This window comes from Plectrocnemia conspersa, unplaced genomic scaffold (genome assembly GCF_051122295.1).
Source record: "Plectrocnemia conspersa isolate PC_06_02 unplaced genomic scaffold, ASM5112229v1 ptg000006l, whole genome shotgun sequence".
Classification (NCBI taxonomy): domain Eukaryota; kingdom Metazoa; phylum Arthropoda; class Insecta; order Trichoptera; family Polycentropodidae; genus Plectrocnemia; species Plectrocnemia conspersa.
The window spans coordinates 14,500,444-14,526,506 of NW_028277170.1; the positions used below are offsets into that span (position 1 = coordinate 14,500,444).

General features: G+C 30.2%; 1 protein-coding gene across 4 annotated transcripts in view; it reads right to left on the minus strand.

The window, feature by feature from the left end:
• Positions 1 to 18,405: 18,405 nt before the first annotated feature.
• LOC148234324 (uncharacterized) overlaps positions 18,406 to 26,063 on the minus strand; it is a 145,989-nt gene continuing 138,331 nt past the window's right edge. For 3 of the 4 annotated variants that reach the window (XM_088187429.1, XM_088187431.1, XM_088187432.1), the window contains 2 exons: positions 23,464 to 23,638; positions 18,406 to 21,842 (listed from right to left, as the gene is read on the minus strand). In XM_088187429.1, the coding sequence (XP_088043555.1) occupies positions 21,621 to 21,842; positions 23,464 to 23,638 (397 nt within the window). In that variant the 3' untranslated portion in view covers positions 18,406 to 21,620. Of the gene's footprint in view, positions 21,843 to 21,925; positions 21,980 to 23,463; positions 23,639 to 26,063 lie in introns of all 4 variants that reach the window. The other variant, XM_088187430.1, reaches the window with a different exon arrangement.

The following is a 26,063-nucleotide window of genomic DNA, read 5'->3' on the forward strand; positions in this document are numbered from 1 at the left end:
GACACAAAGCGACCGACCAGGTGCGGCCAGCGGTCGCGCAGCGGAGGCACGCGCGCCTAGCGATGCAGATGGCCGCCTCGCGAGATATGCAGACCACACTATTGTACAACTAGAACGTTCCAAGCCTTCCAAAATGATTGTAAACTAAATAAATACTCCTTTTTTATATTTTTTTCTTCATTTATTTAGCTAATTGTTTATAGACTAAATATATACATATAAAACACTATATAAACGTAATAAAAAAATATAAAAAAATACTATAATTTATTTATTAATGACACGAAGTTGTTTCTTTATTCCATTTATCATTTATTTAAGTTATAACCTGTATCCGTTCCAAATGTTGGGACCACTACCTAAAAATATCACCCAAAAATGTAATCACAAAAGAACGAATGTTTCGCTCTATTCTTGTAAATAATATTTAGATAATTGTTCACTATTGTAATTCATACAATACCAATGGTTGTTTTTATATCTTTGATATATAAAACACCAGAGCTTTTTTTTTTTAAAAAAGTGCAGGAAATCACTTCCTATCAAGCATTTAACTATAGAAAATTATTTTCAAATCATTTAAATGAAATTTAAAGCAGCTTTTCCTATGCCACAAAGCGCATAAAAAGCAACAAACAAAATTCATAATATTTTTTACTTTAGATATATTAAATCTAAAGTTAAACGAACAATTAGAAATATACAACTTAAGACTAAATGTAAAATAAAATTATAAAACATATTTTAATGCATTAAACATGTTTTAATGCAAGTTTTGTTCAATTCTCGTTTAAAAAATCGTCTCAATTCATTTTTTTATTTGAAAAATTTGAAAAAGCACAGATCAACGTATTTTGAAAAATCGAAAAGTGGCAATGGTGATCCGACGAGTATGATGAACAAAAATAGCGAAACTGTTTGGTCTTGAACGTATCACTTATTGGGGTAATAATTAGATCATCTGCGAAAACCAACGCTTAAAATTCATAGCATATATCAAACGCAATATTTTTTCAGGATGTCTTTTCGAGAATGTATTCGCAAAATTCACGAATTATTTTTTTCGTTAAGTGGTAGTCTGATTTACATGTTTCTAATTTCCATTTTTCCAAATTTTTGATATCATTCCGATCGCTCGTCATTATCGGACGTCGACTGACATTAGCTCCAGTAATTGAAGCGATTCTAGTTATTGTTACAAAAATGGACGCAAAATTCGTTGCACAAGCGAAGATGATTGCGGAACTAAAAAGTCTGCTTAAAATCCAAGTTGCAGCCCAACAACAACTGCCAACAACAACATCATCGCAAAATCCGTAGACTCTAGGCCAAGCAATGTGTTGGTAAGCGGCTTAATTTCGTCGTCACCAATACGTCCCGCCGTCTCGCCGACTCGCCGACGACACGCTTCAGCACCTTCCAGTGCCGTGGAGAAGACCCCAACGCCTCTGCCCGATGTCTCGCCAGATGCCTGGACCGAAGTCAAGAAGAGGAGTAAGCAATCGCGCACTCAGCTTCTTCGCGGGTCCGGCCAGCAGGATGGACTAATTAGAGCAGCATCAAAAATTAGTCATTCAAGATTGCAGAGCCTGATGCCAGACTTGAAGAGGTTATGCACCCAAAGTTATGGCCATCTGAATGCGCGTATAAAGAGTGCATATTTCGGAAAGGCGTTAAGGCGTGTTTTTTCGTAAGATTCAGGCGGAATCTGAATATTTTTTACAGAAAAAGTGTATCGACTTGGGTGATTTTTATTTACCTACGAACATTGACGCCAATATTGACATAAGTTTAATAAGTAATATTTTTAATTTAAATCAAATAAATTTTGTCAATAACAATTTTGGTGACAAATTAGATCTAATTTATACAAATGTAAATTATTGCATAGTAATTAATCACTTTCGGCAAGTTTTGTTGGACCAACAGCACGGGTTTCGTCCCGCCCGTTCCACTATTACTAGCATTCTGTCGTTCACCAAAACGGCGACAACTTCTCTCGATGCGGGAATTCAAGTAGAGGCCGTGTATACAGATTTTGAGAAGGCCTTTGACAAAGTTGTTATGAGTTATTATTAAAAAAATTGTCGAAGCTCGGTTGCACGGATAATTTAACACGGTAATTGTATACAGTTTGTAATCTATGGCGGCCGATTGTCGAAAGAATATTTCACCTCTCAGGGGTTCTTCAAGGATCCAAGCTGGGCCCTCTTTTTTAATATACCTTTACAAAAGAACATTTTGTTATTATCCGTTCTTATATCCTAGTGGCTTTTTTTTAGGAGCGTTGGAATACGATTCGCTGAGTTCTCGCAGAAAGTTGTATGTCAAACAACTTATAACAACCCGTTCTCTATACATTTTAACACCATATGACGTGATACATTTTAGTTTGATTTCACTTAAATTTCATTTAAATACTTATCAGAGTCTCTAATAAAAAAATGGAGACTTGGAAATCAATCGAGCAAATTAAATTTTTATTTTTATTTTTTATAATTAAATATATTTCCTTTGTTTACGTGTATTATACACCGTTCATACAGAGCGATACGATTACCAGAGTAACAAATTGAACGTAGAACGTTTTGTTTTAAAGCGAGCGCGTCCGGAAGCGGCTTAGAACAATTATATAAATATATAAGATTACTGGATCTGATTTTGGTTCCAGCCCCTACATTTGTTGTCATTAAATATTTATACGCCAGTTCAAGGTGATGACAGCGTGAGCCTCCATTTTCAAATAACATCATTTCTTGGTTTATAATGGACTTGAAACTAGTGCAATTTCGAACTTTTGGTTCACATTAGAGTCTCCAATTACTCGAACCATCAACTACTCGAGTATCGAATATTAAAATTTTAAAATACTCGAGTACTCGAGTACTTTCGAGTATTTACCAAATGTACCAAAATAGCTATTATTCAAATTCGTGCACATATAAATAAATTTATAAAATACTTAGTATGTTCATTTTTACAATTATTTTAACTTCACGAACATACTTTTTAAAAACAATAATGCAAAAAGTGTCTCGAATTTAATATTACTGCTAACCTTTGGTTTTATTATTCCCGTTATGGAATAAACCCTTTCCGTTGCTGTTGATGTTGGACTTATTGTCATTAACGCGTTGGATAAGGCTTCTAATTTATATCTGTTCGCTTTTTATAGATATAACATTTTTTGAACTCCCTTTTTATGTTCTCTTCTTTCATTCCCTTCTCTGCTTTTCTCTTATTTCCTTCGACTATTGACAAAATAGCATTTTGTAATTCTTCTTGAATAGATTTTTTTTCCTAACAATATACAATATTCTACTCCTTCTGATTGATGCGAAGAATTTAAATCTATATCCTTCGAAGATGTATTTGGGTGAATCCCTTTCACTCTAGAGCTAAACGGTTCGCAAAGAACTGACTTTACTTTAAATGCCTTTAAAACACACAATTGTTTTGATTTATATTTTAAGCTGAGGGATCAGTATAAACAATTTACAACACTTTACGCTACAACTGCATAGTCATAAAACCTAAAAAAATTTTTTGTTGATATTTCATATTGTTCATTGCCATAAATTAGATAAGTCGGGACTGTCGAACAGAAAACACAAAAGAAATTTCTCCGTCGTACCCACTAACATAGCCGACGACCGGAACTATGCAACTATGGAACTATGAAAAAATTATACCTGATAGTAACCGCTCTAACTCGGGACTTCGGGCATAAACGCCAAATAAAAGCAAGACGTTAACCTTTACCGGACCGAGCTAAAGTTATTTTTGTTTCTGAAATATTTCAAAATTTTTCAATTTCGAGTATTAATCGAGTATTTTCAAAATACTCGATTATCAAGTACTTGAAAAATAGACAAAAATACTCGAGTATCGAGTACTCGATTACTCGAATTGGAGACTCTAGTTCACATGTCATTAAGCTTTTTGCGATTTCATCCTGTAACTGTTGATTCATTGTTTCTTGTTCAATTGGTAAATTCGATTGAACGATGAAGGGTTAAATAAATATTTTAGCGTATCAGTTAAATCTGTTCGACTTTATTTTTCTACATGTTTTCGTAGATAAATTAATAAATCTTTGCTTAATGCCAGTGGCGTAGCTATGGTGGGGCGGAGGGGGCGGGCCGCCCCGGGCGGCACTTGCTTGGGGGCGGCATATTCGCGATGGGATCGTCTAGTGTGGTTTTTAACCCTGAATGCACTAAAACATATATAAATCCACGAATAACAAGATCTTAATAATAACCAATTTATTATTTTAAGAAATGCTGATTTTATGACCCTGCAAAAAATGTATTGGGGGGGGGGGGGGCAATTTTAAGGATCGCCCTGGGCGGCACATACCCTAGCTACGCCACTGTTTAATGCAGACTTGAGCTCGGTCAATTCAAAATTGCGTCAGCTGAGCACAAGTCACGTCGGCAGAGTGCTTCGAATGCTAATTTTAGAGGTTATAAAAACAATCCTGGCTATAATTATTTAAAAAGTTACGAACCAAATACACATATGTATATCAAATTATAAACGTAAGGACATATTATGTATTATATTATGGATTTGTATTTACAATCAATTTAAAGGATAGATTTTTAAATAGCCTTATTATTATGGTTTTGATAACATTCATGATAATATAATCTGTAATGTATATTATATATCATAAATATTTAAAAAATATATTTCAATGTGTAACTAAATATATGCTAAGGAATCCATAAAAAAAAATCTTGAATTTGAAGCATATCAATTAAATTGGAGATATTTATACATTGATATAAATAAATTATAGGTCCTATCGTTGAGCTTAAGCTTGATACGTTTTAATATGCACATATATTTATATTTGATGAAGCAATTAGTTATTTGTGTGTGTTATATAATTAAATTTATTTCAGTGGTATTGTATTTTGAAAAAATCCTTAGTGTCCTTTATTATGATATAGCTTAAGCTAATAATTCACATAATTTCGTGAATATACATATTAAAAATTGCTGTTAAAATTTATTAAAAACGCATTGCTATATACATATTAAAAATTTGTGTCAAAATTAATTAAAAATGCACGTCCAAAATCAACAAATTTGGATCAACTTCTAAAGGCTTTGTGAAATTTATGAAAAGCTTTAACAAAAAAATATCTGTTCTGAAGAATGGCAGGCAGAAATCGATCCGTTTGGTGCTCTTGCCATTAACCATATTGCCATATTTTTGGGGGAGAAAATAATAAGAGGAGGAATATAAGTTCCGCAAGCATTTATTGGCGTAACAATAGTCATTAATTTGTCTCTTCCTAATGTACATACAGATTTGTTTTTTTTTTCATTAGGGCCTACTACTTTATTATGCTTATTGTGCACAACGGTAATTCAATTACATGCACTAGTCACATAGTCTATGTGGTGAATATTTAATTTCTTAAGACGGGCTGAAAAGTATACAATCACATATTTATAATCATTGTAAAATGTCATCTATTAGAAAACATCTAAGAATCTACACATTTATAAGCTGGCCATTGGCTGAAATATTGCGAGTAGTTGCTCGGAATGGGACGATCTAGCAGATTTTTTTGATGTAATAATGGTTTTAATTTATTTAGTATACAACAGCTCACTCACTACCATAAATATTATCACTAATTATTATATAAATTTAAAAATTGAAATATTTGCATCCTCGCCAAATTATTGACAGTTCTCTGTGTAAGTATTGTGTTTAAATTTTAATTATTGTACATAGTTAAAATGAATCCAAACTTCTTCAGCTAAATAACCGACTGCATCACAATCATTGTCACGCGATAGTCGTGAAAGATACTATCCCCAAATATCAATAGATAAAAACACGTTTTATTAGCATTTATATGGATTGATCGATATTAACCTCAATCCTCATACGTACTAAGTATATAAATTAGAAATTTAATTGTTTATTTTGGTGTTATTATGTATTTTTTTTACATAATATCAATACATTACATATCCTTTTTTCTGACGTATGTATGACGTTGATATCAAATTTTACGTAAGTTCCTGTTATAATTTTGAGATACGTACATAACATATTTTTCAGCCTTATAAGGTATCACATATACAATACGAAAAATGTTTTGTTAAACAATAAAGCTGGTCAATAAAATAAAAACACACATTGAAACTTTTAATCAAAGCACGGTATCGAAAAACATGTTGATTTGTTTACATATTCATATAACGTTTTATATAATATAAATAATATTTTAAAATTATTTAACAATCTAAAATTAATTATTATAGTGTCAAAAAACGAATAGTACAAAAATATATATAAATATAAAAAATTGCAAAAGCTTCATATTTCGCATAACCTGACAAAGTAATACCAAAGATGAAACACGTATTAAGACCACGCCACAACAAGAATAACTAATTCGAACATAATCGATAATCCATCTATTTACATATTATAATAATAAATTATAGGATAGTCGTTTTGAATAATAATAAAAATATTTGCATTATATATTATAAAATATTTGCAATAATTTTCTCCATTATTCTAATAAGCGTTTTTCATACCTTCAATCCACCCTCTAAAAAAACACTTAGCAAGACGTTTATATTTTGATTGATAAAATATTAATATCTAGTGAGACAAGAAGTGCCGATGGGTTCTGTAAACACTTATTTAAAACAGACATCATTTGAAAACGGATCGCATAGACCAGCGGTTCCCAACCTGTGGTACGCCTACCAAAGAGTGATAGTTAGTGGTACGCGAAAAATAATCAATAATGACGGACATAAAAAGTAAAAAGAAATCAGTCATAAAAATATCATTTAAACTATTGTATTTTTCCTAAATGTAATTTTTCAGAAAAGCTCGATGACGATCTTTAATGTTAATGATAAAATTGAAAGGATGATTAAGAAATTAGATTTTTGGAAACAGTATATCGATAACAATCAAGCGGAAGTATTCGAAACTCTACATAATTTTTTTGTTGAAAATAAGGTTAGCTTGTCTCAAGATTTACGAGAACATATAATAGTTCATTTAACAGGTTATAAATCGTCTTTCATGGAGTATTTTCCAAAACCCGAAAACAAAGATAATAATTGGATTTCAAACCCCTTTTATACAAAAAATTTAGAAAAAGCTTAATCGTTATCAATAAAAGATAAAGAAAATTTAATAGACTTATCAAGTGACAAAACTATACAAGTAAAATTCGAACGAAACAATCTAATTCATTTTTGGTTAAACATCGAATATGAATAACTTTCTGAAAAAGCTCTCAAATTCATATTATCGTTCACTAGTACGGAATTAGTAGAAAGAGCTTTTTCTTCATATGTTTTTTTAAAAAATAAGTATCGAAACAAATTGGACGCAGGTGTAGATTTAAGGGTATATCTCACATCTTTTGAACCAAATTTCAAAAAATTATGTTCTTCGAAACAAGCTCAAGGATCTCATTAAATTTATTTTGCTTATATTATTGTGTTTATATTTTCGTAAAATTTGCTTAAAAATTAAACTTATAACTTAATAACAATGTATTATAATCTTAAGCAACACTTTCATAACTATTATTTTGGATAATATATAGAAAATTTCGGTAATAAAAATATTTTTAAATGCAATTTCATTAATATTACTATATTTGAAACAAAAATTTCACCTGCGGCGCTACTGTAAATTTGTAAAAATGAAAGTGTAAATTGTCACGTTTTTATTGGAAGAATTTTTACATTTTCCGTGTTTAATTAATTTTATATAAATATATTTTATATTAATATCGGTAATTTTTGGAAAAAATCGCCTGCGGCACAATTCATTTTTTTTATACAAATAATTGAATTTAATTTTATGTATTTTTTTTAATAAAAATTAGTTGTTAAAAAAAATACTTCTTTAAATGTCATGGTTTTGAATTTCGACAAGAAATGAGCTTCGGCACTTTTTATTTAAAAAAAAAACATTGTGATCAGAAAAAATAAAACTTTTGGTATTTTTTTTAAACTTAAATAAATTGAGTTCTGGGAAATATAGTCACTCTATAAAATTTATAATGCAAATAGAATAGCAAATTTCTCGAAATACAATAATTTTTATTAAGTGGTACAATTAAACGTGATGCACTACAAAGTGGTACGCGAGCCAAAAAAGGTTGGGAAACGCTGACATAGACAACAAATGTAGTTGGGTTCTATAAGCACCTAGTTAATTTAAAACAGGAATCAATAGAAAAGCGATCGCATACTTATCGCTATTATAAAACAAATAAGCATCGTCTGTAAATTCCATATAATAATGTATGTACTATATATAAATCAAAAGATTTTTATTAGTACAATCGATTGTTAATAATATATATATATATAAATAATATGCTATCATTAATTGAAGCGACGGCCGGAACAACGTTGTAAGCGACAATTTTTTCAAAAGTGATATTTTCATGGAATAATGTTCCTTATAACATAATATATCGTTTCAATAATATTTTGGGTATGTTTAAAATTTCCATTGTCATGTTTTGCAAGTAAAAACTTTCTCCCCGTGGAACAACGTTGTAAGTGTCGATACGATGTCCGAGCGATAAAGCAAATAAAATCATGTCATACACAAGAAAGTCAGAAGATTTCAAGGACTTCTCACAATTAGAAGATTTCAAGGACTTCTTCTCAACGTTGTATGTGTAGAACATACAACGTTGTACCACGGAAGAGAGTATATTTGCTATTTTATCGGGTTAATTTAACACAAAAACTAAAAAAAAATCTTGGTAAATTAAACAATATCACAAAAACAACCTAATGAAATGTTTAATTATTTGCTTAACGCCTAAAATCCTTTTAAAACTTTTTTTTTCGCTTCCTATAAAATTATGAAAACGGCGTTTACAACGTTGTTCCGGCCGTCGCTTCAATTATGATGCCTGATTTAATATAAATTTAAAAAATCTAATCGCATTTCTTATAAATTGCTCAAAAATCTCCTGAATAATCTAATCACATTTTCTATAAATCGCTCAAACATTAAGCTTGGCAATCCTAAAGCAAAATAAACCCATTATCAAGTTCTTCCTTTTACATGTTTTTTAAAGATTAATCCACGCTTTTTTTGAGACAGCTGTATTAAGGAACGCTAATAGTTGAATTTCTCTTTGACATTCGAACATATTTTTATAGTATTAAAATAACAAAAATTCCAATAATAAATTGTTGGAATTTTACTAAATGTTGACACTTGATTATTAGACCATTAATAAGTAATTGCATAGATTGTGTTTTAAGTTAGAAAATATTTGTAAGCACAGTTCATTCCCTGTACTACTTTAAACAAAGCGAACGAGATTTTGAATTTAAACGCTTCAACTACCCTGCAACATGTCTAGACAGAGTGAGCATCTCGAGCAGTTAATTAATTGTGACTTTGACAGGCCGTTGGCTTGAAAATCGATACAATGAATATTAATTAAGGATATCCGAGGACTTAATTATAAATATGTATGCATTTAATTAATGTTTTTTTTCAATATTTACCAGGAGCGCGAATAATAAAAAAACATAGGTAATCAAACTATTGGAACCAACAAATTAACTACATATTATTTTATTAAACATAAATTCGCGTAGATAAATTAATATACATATATGTATGTTGCAAGCTAAGCAAATTATATGTAATTAATTATTTACACGTGTTGCGCATTATCGTAATTCACATACATACATACATATATATTGAAATAACTATTTATTATAAGAGTTTTTGTAATTCACACTTTCACTCCGTTTTAATGTTAAAAACACTATTCAGATTGAAAACTATTACCTTACCTTCGCGGATAAAATATTCGATCGTTTGTCGAATTGTCACAATTATTCGATTGTTAAAATTATATACAACACGTTAACTGTTTATTAGAAGGAAACTTGAAAATTCCAACGAATTAAGAGAAAATTTATCATTGCTAAGAATATGCCTAATGCCGTTAAAATATCTGAAGGTTAATTACATCAAGTAATGTGAACCTAGTTCAAATGTCAATGCTTGTGACTAGCTGTAATATATACAGAGTTGTGTAAATACACACCATACATACTATGTACATATGTATGCATGTAATAAAAATAACTAAGTAATTTAAACGATATATTGATTTCACCTTTGCGTTCATCTTTCTCCATTGCACACATTTATTATAGATTATCAGCTTCCTAGAAAAATAATTACGGATTCTGACCTATAAATTCAGATACATTTTTATGCCAGTAATAAACATTATTAAGCAAAATAAGCTCCTTTAGAATCGATACATGTTTACTAATGATTTATTCCGGAGTTGATAAAAGAGTTTAATTTAAAAAAAAACGGCACTATCTGTGATTTGATTAGTAGCATTTCTTCGTTGAAAAGACAAGATTTCCAAACATTAGGGAATATTTACAAAGAAATCTTGAACCCAGAAAAATACAAAATATTGGTTCAATTTATTATTAATCAGTTGCAAATAAATTTTCAGAGCTGTTTAATTTTGATAATAAGCACTCGAAAATTAAATTATTACTTTTCAATGTCCAAAGCCATGTCTTTGGACAACCCAAATTTAAAAAGATGCTGTGAGTATTAGAATTTATATTTTAGATCTACGTAGTTATGTGAATCAGCATTTTTGTTTGTTAAAATAAAAAAACATAAAAATCGAGTGAGCTTGACGAAATATTTTATATTGTACTAAAAATATTAAAAAAAAATTTTAACGCCGCAAACACTTTTTGATTGTCTCGCTCAGAGTCCTTACGTGTAAAAGGAAATTTAGGATGTGAGCACTAACACGGGAAAAAGGCTGTCGATTCCCGTAATTTTGCCGCACATGCGCACAAGACCTTTCAGGATTCAAATACGTTGTTGAATTAACCATGCGCATGGTTGCCATAGTAATTTATTATATTTGTTCAAACTGTAATTGGAGTTAAAAATTATATGTTTGGTAACCAAATAGTTTATCGACTGGGCTGACCCGTAAATGTTCAGTGCCCACAGCTCTAAAAACGGAAATTTTTGTTCAAAATACATCTCGTAAATCTGTCTCTAATAAAGTTAACGAAGGACAGATTGCTGCAAAAGCCAAAAAGAAAGTGGTCGTCATGGAAATATATGTTCAAAATCTCCGAGATCTAAGCTTCTCTAGCCAAAATGTTCCCACCGAAATCGTAGGAATAAACGGATTGGAAATGACACTGTATGACAATTTCCGACACTAAAGAGCAGACGGTTAACGGAAGCCCATCTCCATAGAGTCTTTAGAGTGAAGGAGTCTGCAACATATCAAATGCATTTAAACAATTTTAAATTATCTGCAAACAGAAAAAAAACTTGAATTTGTAATTGCCGTATTTATGTCATTAATAAATAACATAAAGAGCAGAGGGCCCAGGTTGGACCATTGAGGAACCTCCAAAGAGGTGAAATATTCTTTCGATATTCGACTGCCATTGGATACAAACTGTTTACGATCGCTCAAAAAACTCGAGAATAACCGAGTTAATTCATCAAAGCAACTGAGGTATGACAATTTTTTCAATAAGGCTTAGAACAATTATATATAAGATAACTCATGACAAACCTTGTCGAACGCCTTCTCAAAATCTATATATACGACGTTTACTTAAATTCTCGCATCGAGAGACTTTGTCATCGTTTTGGTGAAAAACAGGCTAGAAACAGTAGAACGGGCGGGTTGACACCCATTCTGTTGTCCCAACAAAATCACAAAACACATCTATGAATAATTAGTTTAGCAAGAGCTGACAACACTGCGACTGGTCTACAGTTCTTTATACACAATTTGTCACACTTTTTATGAATAGGGGTGACTTTTGTGCATTTCCATAGATCAAGAAATAATGATGTCTTGAGAATTAGATCAAAAATACGTTATAGAGGCGTGCCTTCTTTTTAGCAATGAAGTCATCTCAAGAGAAAACCATCTAGGATAAGTCACGTCAAGCAGGGCCGGCCCTAGGTTATTTGGCGCCCCAGGCAAAAACTAAATTTGCGCCCCCCCCCCCTATTAATACTTTAATAACTCATTACATGAGCGCAAAAATATAATTCAAATTAAAGTAATTTAATATTATATTTGACACCATACTCTTTTTTGAGATTGTGGGTATTTAAGAATTTGTCGTTTTATTTTCGTCGCGATTTTTTACTCGTGAAATAATCTAAAGAGTGCACAGTAGTGTATACAAAAAAATAATATCAGATTATATTCTTTAACAATATTTTTTGATAATTTTAAGTGAATATTGCGCCTTTATTTGGTATCACGGCGCCCCACAAGATCTAGCGCCCCAGGCGATCGCCTGTACTGCCTGCCCCTCGGGCCGGCCCTGACGTCAAGCACTGATCGAACGCACAATATGTGCTAGGCCGCATATCTCTCTTTGCACCCACAATATATTTGCGGTCCTCTTGAAGACCTTTGTACCATTCATAATCCTTTCGAGTAGGTGTAAAATTTGACCAGCCGACTGATAAAGTCCTCCAATCCCATTAAAAAGGTTGATTTATCATCGTCGCTGCATTTATCAGCATGGGAGTTATTACTTGGTTCCGGTTGAGCTTGACCTGCGCCTACATAGTAAGCTCTAGCGGCTGAAGACCCGCCCTGGGCGTGGTTGTCGGCCCTTTTCCTTAACTTTTCTCGACGGCTCGTGTCTCAATGGAAATGAGTGGAGGCGAAAACACGTGCTTTTATGATGTGATTCACTGTAAGAAACAAATATAACACCCACAACCCTTCGTTTGAACATAACATTCTCGCCAAAAGCTTTTTCAAACATTTGCATTATTCTCTTTCATTACATTTATATCGCGAAAATATATTCAAATTCTTTGTTCCGTCATTTTGAAAATAAATAAATTGCTAAACGTGACACTTTAACGACTTCTTTACACTCCATTTCATTAGGGTGGTATATAAGTGATTTCTATTTTTACTTGTTATTTACAAGCATTTTATTGTTAATTTTTATTAGATTTTTTATTTATATGTTGTTATTTAAATTATGGCACATGTGTAAATAAACGATTATTGAAAAGACGTTAAACAATCTTATACACATATACATTAAACATACATATATCCTTGAATCAATTCTAAAAATGAGTTCAAGGACATACCTCTTACTTTTTACACATGACTCGTCTAAACGCGGTAGGGCGTCCGTTTAGACTAGTCATATATGAAAGTCACTGATTTTTCTCAAGATAATTATATGAAAAGCTGTCGGTACTTCACGGTCGTGAAGTACTGAAACTAGCAGGTGTGCGAATACCGAACCCTCAACTTTTTTTAGTTTTAAATATTGTTTTTGTTTCGTTATGATTTTTTCAATCTATTCTTAAATTTAATGGTTTGAATTTGACATTAATATTTAGAATTTTCAATGATAGTCAAAATGGTTTAATCTATAAAAAAACTACTAAAAACATTTTCAATTCATTTGAAAATAAATTTACAATTTAGCTAAATATTTCCAGAAGAAATTTTGTATTATTTAAAGAAAACATTTTGTATTATTTATTGATAAAACTAAATATTTTACTTAAGTTTTAACGCTGCATATAATACAATTTTTTCATAAATTTAAATTTTTGTAATAAGAACGTTTTTTTAGTTACACCATAAGTTACTTTATAATTATAAAATTTGTTTTATATGTTTTATGTGTAACTGTAAAAGCCAGTTTTTAATTACATTTACTAATTAGAAAGAAACAATAAACTGAAAATATCAAGCACCTAATCTGTTACTTCATAACATTAAGCACAATATGCGCTTTAAAAATATTATTAATTGTAAGACCTTTGTCCATTTTTATTAAAACACATTTTGATCTATATATTTTTAAAGTAAATGTTTTTTTCTGCGCAGCACTATATATTTTAATAATTAATAAGTGCAAAAAGTTTTCACTTTATTTAAAATCTATAATAAACTAAGAATATTTAAAATCCATATTAAAATAAAAACTATTTTCAAGATTTAAAACAATATTTAGAATAAATCTTGAAATTTTGTTCTGAAACATTATAACTAGGGATTCCAATCCCGGGATCCCGAACGATTTTCGATACCCGATGAGTCCCGGGATTATAAAACATAATCCCGAATTTTTCGGATTGGTTGATTTATCAAGCACAATCGAATTATTATTGACAACATCGTTATATTTCGTGTACAAACTTGCGCGAGTTGCACATGTCATCTGTGAATCTTTGAGGCTGTGAGTCTGAACGTGCTTTTTCAGCAGCAGGTTGCTTAGGAACCAAAATCAGATCAAGGTTAATGATAAAACACTTGATGCTTTGATGTTACTTCGTGAGTTTTATTCAAAATAATGTTTTCAATTAATTGTGTCTATGAATGTACATACCTATGTACATACATTGTCAAAAGTTCATTTTTTTCTTCTCAAATAAATATATAAGACCTTCCCTTTTTTATTTTTATTATATTATTTTCTATTTTAAGTCCAAGACTAAAATTATACGTACTTTATACATTGTACGTTATAAAAAACAGATGTAAAAATATATTGTATTATTCATTTTAAATTATTTTTATCGATAAAATAACATGAAAATTATCCCGGGACTGGTCCCGGGATCCCGGGATCGACTAATTGCAATACCGAAATCCCGGGATCAAAATTTTGGCCCAGGATTGGAATCCCTAATTATAACTTATGTAGCGTTATACAATTTTGTGAAGTTTCCTTTCGAAGGCTAAGTAAGGGGGATTTTTGCAACACTATGTGTTTAGTTTTTGGTTGTTAATATATAGTACTTATTTCGAAACTTTGCCCATTTTTTTGGAAATGTATTTTCAAGCGAAATTTAAAAAATTCTCTAAGCACTATAACTTTTAATTGTGTCTAAATCAATAAAATTTAAAGTATTTTACAATTTAAATCGATAAAATCAATTTCGTAGTTCGTTCTCACGCACGCCCAAAATCGGGATTTTCCTTAACTCTCAAATTTGCTTACATGTGACAGCTTTTCTGTCATCTGGCAAGCGCTCGTTGCGCTCAGTTTGGTGCAATTAAATAAATAGTGAAATATGTTATAATTACAGAATTGTTCTTACAAAGTGTTAATTGAGGATGATTCAAAATGATGTAGCACTTGGAATTATAGACAATATAATTAAAACTCTAAATTAAGAGTGTGCTAGTAGTAACTGTTTGGTTATATGAATAATAAATCACGGTTCTTCTACCAAAATTTCTATTGACGTTCTAGGATCAAATATTAAAAGCCAAACAGCAGTGATTTGGCAATTAAAGGTGTACATACCAAAGTTAGTTAAAAATATTACATTGGTAGTAAAAATGAAAAATCTCATATTAGTGTAAACAATAAGTTACATTTTACCCACTATGTAGTATCGTTTACAGTTATTTTCAGAAGCAATGATAGACCTAATTACATTTACGTATGGCAAATAATTAAAATATGACATATTTTATGCGACAATTTTAAAGAAAATGAAAATATGGCATCTACGTATTTAATCCTCTACACCTACAGTAACTTTGTTCAACTCAATTTTGTTCTTCGGTTTTTATTTAAATTCAATTTATGGATTATATAAGTAGTAATAATGTGTTCAATTTAAGGATTATATAAATAAAAAGTGAATGGTCTCCTGTTGAAGTCACTGTCAACAAGTATTATCTTTTTATGAAGAACATACTACATAAGTTTGATGTAAATTAATATCACGAATTTGGCTATTCCGAAAGAAGAATGATGGCACAGAACAAAAATTGATTAAAAACCATGACGTAGACATATTTTGCCACATCGGAATTAAAAATAAGGCATTCTTAGATATTTTGGCTATTGATTATTCCAGGTATGCAATCACATATTTATAATCATTGCAAAATGTCGTCTATTAGATAACATCCAAGAAACTACACAAATGTATATTGCGAGTCGTCGCTTGGAACGAAATGATCTAGGTGATTTTTTTTTTGCTGCAACATTGGTTTTAATTAATTTTGCTGTAACCAAATTTATTCAGCTAAATAACCGACTGCATCACAATCATTGTCACAAAAGTATCCCCCAATATAAATAGATTAAAAAATACGTTTTATTAGAATTTATATGGTTTGATCGACATTAACCTCAATCCTCATACGTACTAAGTATACATTTGAAATTCGAGTAATTATATTCAGTCAAATCTAACGAATATGTGCATTAAATCGGAAGCAATGATAATGTTTATGTATTGTAAAAGGAAAAACTCACTTTTCGGCCTCGGAACTCAAAATTTGCAGAATTCAACACGAAGATTGTTTGTATAGTTTAATTAGTGTATTCTTGTAATCCTCACACACATGTATATATTGACAATAATTTTCATAGTTATAGCACACTTAGTTAATATTCAATCCGATTATTTATATTCAGTCAAATCGAACAACGCACATGAAAAAATAATGAAAATTATTTAAAACTGTTGTCACGTTACTGTCGGCCATCTTGTTTTATATTTGAATGCTTATTTTTCATTGGTCGACAACAAAAGAATTCATTAACGGAGGCTCAGAAATCATCGAGCCAACTACATTTTTATTAATTATAATTAAATATATTTACTTTGTTTACGTGTATACCGTTCATACAAAGCGATACGATTTACAAAGTAGAAAATTGAGAATAGAATATTTCATTTTAAAAAATGCGCGTCGGGAAGCGGCTTAGAACAATTATATATAAGATGTTCAAGAAACAATATGAAAATGTTACGAGACATCTGTGTCATCAAAATAAAATTTCTTAGCCAAAACTTGAATCAAAATATGTAATTCAATAATTTACATTTTATATTGTGATATTACTATTGAAGTATTTTCGGAGATTACTTGTCCTTTAGCACAATGTTTCTAAAGTAGTTAGCTTTAGGATGACAGTTTTACCAAATAATATATTTTAGTCAAGTATCAAACCAATAGTATAAATTTTCTTTAGAGTTCGAAGCTTTACTAATTTTTAATTTTCACACACAGAAAATGATGAGTCTAATGGAAAAAGAATAGGTTACCGTATTACTTGCGGATAACCGTGAGAAAGAGTTGGAGTCATTCAACTTCATGGCTCAAGCGGATAACAGATAATGTGCCACTCTGACACTCATCCGGCGCTTTGATAGCAGCGACGAGTAGCAATGCCGTTGGAATGAGTCCACTGCAGACTAAAGAGTTCTTGCCTTATAACAGGAACTTTTGGTGGATCCGCTGCGGTTATTGGATAACCAATTCTATGACTGGCGACATGTAATTTCGGGCCTATCTTGAACGTTTTTATAAACATCTGCAGCTATGAACATGTGCCATGAGAGTCAAACTCTACGATAGCCTGGTTATTTTGTTTGTTGCGTTGTAGTTTGGTTGTGCAGTGTGTTCTTTAAAAATGTGTTGACAATGACAATTTAATTAAACTTAAAAAACATTGATCAGATTTTTTAACAAATCCTACAGCTAGTCATCTTCGGGTTCACATAAACTAAAATCTCGTTGATCACCCTAAAAAGGTGTAGCGTTCTGTTACTTTTCACGACACACATGCGGTAATTGCGAACTCTGAATATTTAGTATATGCTGATTCCCTGAAAGTGTTTCAGAGTATTTACACCAATTTGGATTCGCGCTATTTATAAAAATACTTTTACTATGGGATGTACTGGAGATGGAGTTATACAATAACGCTATTGGTCATATTTTGCCCTCTATCCCATTCATTCAAGTTTTATCGAAAGACAAATATAAACGACACATGGAAGTAGTATCAATCACTCGTGTGTACAACACAAAGTTACTCACGCATGCACCGAGAACCACTCATAAGTTCACGGACATGTATCACTTACGGCAAGAAGTAATTACTCGACTCATCTGACAACAAAGAACCAGGGACCATGTAGACCACATCAGAAGGTCAACGAATCTTCTACATTCGACACTGCGACCTAATACTGACACTGTAGGTGTCGCTTGTATTGTATACATATATATTATATATCGGTATAGATGTATATTACAGAATATAATAGAGCTCTGTTCTGGTTGTTGCATTAATCCGGCAACTATTGATTTTGATGGTTCCATCTGCTTAGTCCACAATATATCCAATTTAAGTATTAAATGCACTGAAAAATAAAATATATCACTGCTTCATTATCTCATCGACAAAAAATATCATATTGACGTTTTCTAATGGTATATTAAATAGGATTTTATCAATTACTATAAGATGTTAATTTTAGGGAATTTGTAGGGTATAAATACACAAGTAATGAAAATGAAAGTATAATTTTAAAATATAATTTATTTATTTATTCACCATCAGAATGATTTGTAGTTTGAATCTGGTGCATATATCATGAAATTTATACAGCATGCTTTATATTAATAACAAATAAAACATAAATATAACATAAAACAATATTATTTTAAAGTAGATGTATATATGCACATAAACATTGATATTATTATAGATAGTTAATAATAAAACCATGTCTTCTTCAAAACTTTCTCGCAACCTTTTTAATGCGTGTGATATATTACACGAATATGATACTTTTTCAGACTGAATATTATATTAGGAGTATCAGCGCGAATGCCGTGTGTATGCGTTAGCACCAATTGTAACAGGTCATAAGTTCTATTTAGTGATGTTATGTAAACAAAAAAATCAAATGAAGTGTATAAAGAATAGCAGTAATATATATTAATAGAAAAAAATACAAGTAGAAAATTTAATATATGCATATAAAAAAAATATACAATTAAAAATGTACAATAGAATACTAATTTAAAAATTAAAAAAATACAACAAAGAGACTGTTTTTTGTATAATACTTTGGTGTCAGTTATAGTTATTTTTCATTTTAGATAAATGGGAGTGGCGATCATTTTTTTTGTTATAAGAAAAAAACTAATTATTTGCACACTATCAGTTGAACTTATACAACTTCATTTATCTAATATTGTTTCATCTCAAGACCTGCTGTACGTTCCGTCGTTAATTTTTTCAATTACATAGTCTTCAATCTTAAAATAACAATAAAATTAATTATAACTTTGTTGTTAGAACACGCATTCTTCCGAACACACACTTCAACATTGTTAACTATACACATAATATTTTTAGAAGACTTTTAGATAAAATTCTTTAGAACAAGCAAGATCGAGAGGACTAACAATACACGTTTGAAGATTTTATGTATCACATGCTTTTTTTTTTATTTATTTTAAAAATATATTTTACCTAAACACTGACACTATTGACATTTTTTAACATAAGGAATTTTATAAGCGCACTAAAGTATTTTGGTTGAATTATCTATTATTTTCATTACTCGATATATGTTTTTTTTATTTGTTTTATTCGTTTAGTATACAAATTGCAATGAAATACAGAGAATAACAAAAATAAAGAATAATGAGTTTCAATAAGTCTCTCCGAGATTTTTTTCTTCAAAGTATAATTAAAATTATGCGCATCTCTTTTTTATTTGTTTGAATGTCTCTCTCTCACAATATATAATTTAATTCATATTGATTACATATTATAGATATTACTTAATTATTACGACAGAGAGACAGAGATTTTGATAAAACAACAAGCTTACAAAAGTATAAAAAAAGTAAAATTAATATTTTATATGATACATATAATGATGAAAAGCAGCCAAAGTACACAAATTTCGAAAGCTGCAAAACTGTTTTCGATGAACATAAAAACTAATGTAAGATTAACATTTGGAATGTATTTTTTTCCAAGAAAAATAAAATAAAAGACAGATCTGTTTTTTAGCAAAATGGCTCAACTTAATACAAAAAAATATCCTGAAACATATTAAGTAAATAATTGAAATATATATTTTTGTTCACCTTTTACATACACGTATACTGAAAAATTAATACACTTAAAAAAATTAAAATATTTTATGCTGTCAAGATGTTCAATTACGTATATTTATACAAAAAAGCGTTTAGAGGAATATACTCAGCTTGTAATTTTAATTTCAAATTTACAATTTAATTTATCTACACATAAAAATTGTTTCATTGGTAATCATTTATTTATTAGATGCGCCACAGCCAGCTAGTATTTTTTTTAATATTTATCAATTTTCCAATTATTTTACCAGATAGGATCCGCTAATTTAGGATTGACACATTGAAAAAGCTTACTTTAGTCATCAGATTGATCAATGAACAAAAATATAAAAAAAAAATATAATTATTTTTGAAATCAGTTTGTTATTGGTTGTTTTTATTTTACTCTCGCCGTTAATACAACATTAAATATTTAAAAATTCAGCTTCAGCAGTTCAGATTGTCAAGGTATGAGACTATTATCAGAGCATACAGTATATGAGTGTAATTACTTGATATTGATAGTTTTGACTAGTACATGTCAAATCATGACCGTCGGAAAAACTTTATTATGTATATATTTTATCGTATAACATTCAAACAAAACTATGAATCTACAATATTATGTATTGATCGTTTATTAATTGATTATCTTCGCCCGCTGTAAAAATAAAAATCACAAAAAACATACTCAAGTCTAACACAGACATTCTTTATTTTCACGCGGCAAGCGGGCTCAGATCACTCTTTGCATAATGTGCAATCCTAATAGTTTCGAATACAACGTCAGGCACCATACATTTTAGAATATTATTATTAGATATTTATTAAAAAATACCATTAAGTTTAGCTCAATTCGTCTATCTTAAAATTTAAAATGATAATAATGAAATATCGATTATTTAAAAATTAATTAAAAATTAAACGAACTTTAGATTATTTATAAAATAGTAAATAACTTTTTTTTAATAATGAAACATTATTTTAAAAAAAATATCCATATTGGTGAAAAATAAAACATTAAAAGAATCATTAAAACAGCTTTTTTAAATTTGCCAAAAATACAATAAAGAGTTTCACAAAAAAGTAATATAATCAGTGGAATTATCGCAAAGAGCCAAAGACGAATATATGCAGCAATTAATATCGAGAACCATTAAACCATACAATTATGTTTACAAACAAGTTTTTCCGACTGGTGTTAAATATATGAAAATAGCAGTAACATGTCAAATAAATTAAATATTAAAAAAATATATATTGTGATAAATACATTGTGCTCGCAAACTAGATATCTTATACAAGTTACAAAATAATTAAATATTAAAAATATAGTAATAATAATAATAAAAAAATGTAATAATATATTTTTTACATATACATAATATACTACAAACAACTGAAATTCAGTTTTGTTACTAGTCGACAATCTGAACTGTAAAGGCTCTCTGTTTTTTTTTTTTAAATTTTTTATATCATATGTATTGCCATACATGTGTGTGTATATATATATATATATATATATATATATATATATATTTATGTATGTATGTATGTTATATTATTACAGGTGGCAGCCGACTTTTTGTGTATTATAAATATATATATATATATATATATATATTTTTTTGTTTGTCGGTTTTACTGGATAACACAGCACTTGCACTTGGGTTTCTTTTTAATGAGAACGTGTTCTGGCTGCAGCGGCTCTTGGGGTCCGCTGCGTTGGATTTCCACGGCTCCTGGAGTTGTGGCTTGCTCGTCAGGCACTCCACCTCCGTTGCTGGTGCCGTTCTTTATCGCAGACTGATTGTTGGATATCTTCGTCTGCTTCTGGGGAGACTGCGTTATCGGTGTGGCGACCTGAAAGTCCAAGCAGTACAAAGTCAAAATCTTTTTTTATTTTTTTGCCAAGTCGTATTAAAAAAATGCAAATAAAAGTTTACTTTTTTTTTGATTTGTATTTCTGTGTGTGCCGATTAACGGCGCTGCATGTTTGACTGCCAAACAATATTATCGATTAGTTGATTGGAATTAAAGCATAAACGCTTATGTCCACAACTGGCAAATTGTACACATACATTCTGATGAAATGTATATGATTCATAATAAAATAATTGCTCCTTTTTTAGGTGTTTTTAACTTTTTCATTATAGTTTTTTTGTACCTTTTCAAAATGATTATAAAATAATTTATACTGATATAACAATGGCGTTAAGTGTTAATTGTATAAATCCCTTTTAGTAATGCTTTTTTTATAAACATCCATTCAAACTTGTTTTGCCATCTAAGAAAAATAACTTTCAGGATGAATCGAAACTCATAATGTTTTTGATTTTAAAGGAGTAAAATGATGTGTGTGTAGATGATAATGTGGCAGAAAGAAAGTGAAAAAAGTGGTTTGCCAGATTTAAATCTGGCAATTTTCGTTGGTGGATGAACCGGTTTAGAGGAGCTTGAGACGCTGGATAACGATGCTCCACGTATTACGGTGGAGATGGATCCAGGGCTATATATTGGTGTATTAGAAAAGAGTTCGTATTAATTAATTTATACCTTGATATATACATGTATAAAGTAACACTTTCGCCGTTTAAATATTTTGTTATAAAATAAATAATTTTGCACCAAAAGCTTTGGACATAAGCGGTTTTGCACATGAATCATTTGGTGCAAATAAGCATTGGTTAAATCAATATTAGAATTTTAATAGTTAATATAAATAAAATAACAATGTTAGTTAATTATAAGTGAATACATGTGATTGCACTTTTTTGACCGGGAATATAACCGGGAAATCTAATATATGTATTATATTTTAAAAGTTAATTTAATATATTTATGTATGCATATAGTATTTTTTCTTTTAATAGTGAAGAGCATTGCTATTTAAAATAAAATAAAAAATAATTGTAATTTATTACACTAATAATAAATAATGAGTGAAATTTATCTTCTCTATGTAACATAACGACCAATTGATGAAATTACACAATACGTTTATCATTAAAATATGTCAAAGTTCACTTTAAACAACATAATCGGTCGGCATTTTTGTTATTAGATATTTAACCCTTTATCTGGCATGTGACGATATATTACTTTTAATTATATAAATTTAAAATAACATTAAAAAGTATGAATCGAGTTTTTAATTATTATTACCATTGAAAAATATAATTTAGTATAAATCTAATTGTAGATATTTATGAAACGATTGTTGTATTTTATATTAAATGTATATATTTATGAATAAAACTAAATTGGTAAATAAATTAGGTAATATTTAAAAGCAATATTTATTATCTCATCCGCGACTAGCATGTAGGTGTTATTATAATATAAGACAAGCTTTAATCTTATATGATAGCAGCCATCTACAAATATAAATACGTAAACGTATAGTATTTTTTGGCATAGGGTTAAATTAAATTTGATTTAAAGTCACATACACGAATTTGTAGAAGCAAAAGAGAAAACTAACCTCATGGTTATTAGCCAAATCGCGGTCAGTCTCATCCAGCGAGGGCAGCAACGGGACGGAATATCCAGGGGTTGGTGTAATAGGTTTTCCACCTCTTATTAAAGATACAATTTCATCAGCTTCTCTACTTAGGTCTCCGTCGGGTCTAAACGGGTTGTCCCACCCGCTCTCCGTACTGAAAATAAAGAAAACATACGATAAAATAACTCTGACGACTCCACTTTTACTACTTTTACTGACAATGGTTGACGCAACATTTCTCTTTCCATTAAAAGTCCTTGACTTTTATGAAAAAAGTATAGAAACAGTAAATATATTTCAGTATTTAGAAAAGAAGCAAACCAAAGATCATTTAAGATAATTAAAATTTAGCTGTTGATGATTACTGCTAGGTAGGTGGATTAAAAGATATTTGAAGATTAGTTCAAAATCTAATGGGTTCATGAAGTAATTTATAAAAAGTAAAGTGTAGCCTAAGACTCCTTCTGATTTAAATGAAAGCATATTAAAAGCAAGTCTTATAGTTGTAAAAATTATATATATCCTTATTTAACCCATGAACCAAAAAGTTATTTCACCAATGAAACGACAATATCTTGTCGTAACGCGTCTTAATACAATTCTGAAGAACAAATATTAAAATGGATGCTAGACAGCAATTATTTGAATATTGGCCTAAAGCAAAGCTAGTGACATTAGTTCGATTTATGAGGAAAATTCTTCATAGTGCAAACAGTGATTATGACCAGACTGAGGCACTTGAAATATCAGAAATATGCAGATCAATACCTAAAGCATTAAATAATGGTTGTAACGTAATTCAAATGCTCATGGATTTCAATTTATAAGTGACGCAAAGATTGTTTCTAGTTTCAATTGAAAAAGAAATAAATGAGATAAAATAAAAACCTTCATTAGAAATAAGCATGGACGTATTTTAAAACGAATCCACATATAATTAGCAAACAAAAAATATTTTCAATGGTAAAGTGACTTATGGAAGACCCAGTATTATATCTGTTGATTTATTTTTAATGACATGGGAGAGTCTCAAGTAGTATGGCCTTAACTACATACCCGTCGCATTCGTTCTCAGCATTTTTCGGACCTCTTATGACATAGTAAAGTATTCCTCCGTGGGATCTAGCCATCTTTATGCAGACATATTTTTCGTTGAAACCGATATCAAAATTGTCTATTTAAGGTATTCACTGCTTATTTCTATAGCACGTACAATGAAAAAATATCAAACGATCTATATGTAGTTTAAAAAGACGGTACACAAATTAAACGCGGTAAATGTTTCTGTAATACAACCGTCGCTCTATATAATATAATGTATAATTTTGTATACATATATTCTTAATACTATTAAATGTTATTTTTTAGGTTGTTTCATATCAAGTGTGCAATTTTTACTCGGTCGGAAACATGACCAGTGGCGGTTCGTCCATATGGGCTGCGGAGCTGCAGCTCTCCCAGTATAAAATTAATGTTAAACTAACTTGGTAAATTATTTTTGTCTAGTACAATAACTTATATTGTAAATAGTTTAGTTTTATTAATAATATTTTTTTTAAATCTTTGAACTTTTATTGATACAGCCCCTCCACTACAAATTCTTACGGACCCCCTTCAACAAAGGGTGTTGGGTTATTTATGTTATTTTCATATTCAGACTTATTTTATTTATTTTTTGGGCTTTATGGTTTTGACAAAAGATTTTCTTGTACGAGTTCAAACTGTAGCACAATGCGACGCAAGTCACAAGAAATATCAATTTGAGAATTGGCGAGGGTAGTGTTAGCCAGAGAACCGTAAGAAGTTAATTCGAGACATATTTTATTGATAGCAACCATGAAAGATGCTAATCCACAAATAATTGTTCGAAAACTCGCAGCAAAGTTAGAGGTTTCTGTTATGCATGCACTACGCTATCTGGAAGTTGGCCAAGGTTGGCCAAGGACGGAGAATATAGCGGGTTACTTCGGTCGAGTTCGGTTCTGCTCGCTTTAAAATCTCTCGGAAGTCGACTTGGCCAGCTTCGAGCGCTTCCGAACATTGTCGGCAAACGGACCGAAGTCGGAGCTGCTCTTTCGAGCGCGAGCGGTGAGATACTTTCCCTTTCACTCTCTCGCGTGTTAAGTGACGAGAGTGAGAGAGATAATGATATGGTGTTTCGAAAAATAAAATAAAACGAGTAACTCGGTTCAATTTCAGTATGCGCGTAGGCGTCCTATGGTTAACACGCATGTCGAGCGCTGCATAGTGGTCACGTGGTCAAGTTATAATACCACATGCTTATCGGGGACTTCAACAGACTCTTACTGACATCTTTGAATATTTTAAGGCACCAAAAGGGATTATTTATATTTTTGATAGTATCATATATTCTTCTAACAGATATCGTTATTATATATTTTTTTCATATAAAATAAAATAATTAAAAAATAATTAGTGGTACTTGATTTTGTTAAAAAAATCGTTGTATTTTCTTAGGTCGGTTTATATAAATGTCACACCATAACGAATTCTTATTTAGAATCGATGGCGACACATTCTAGGATAGTCACAGATGTGGTGTTCGTATTCTGAAGTAT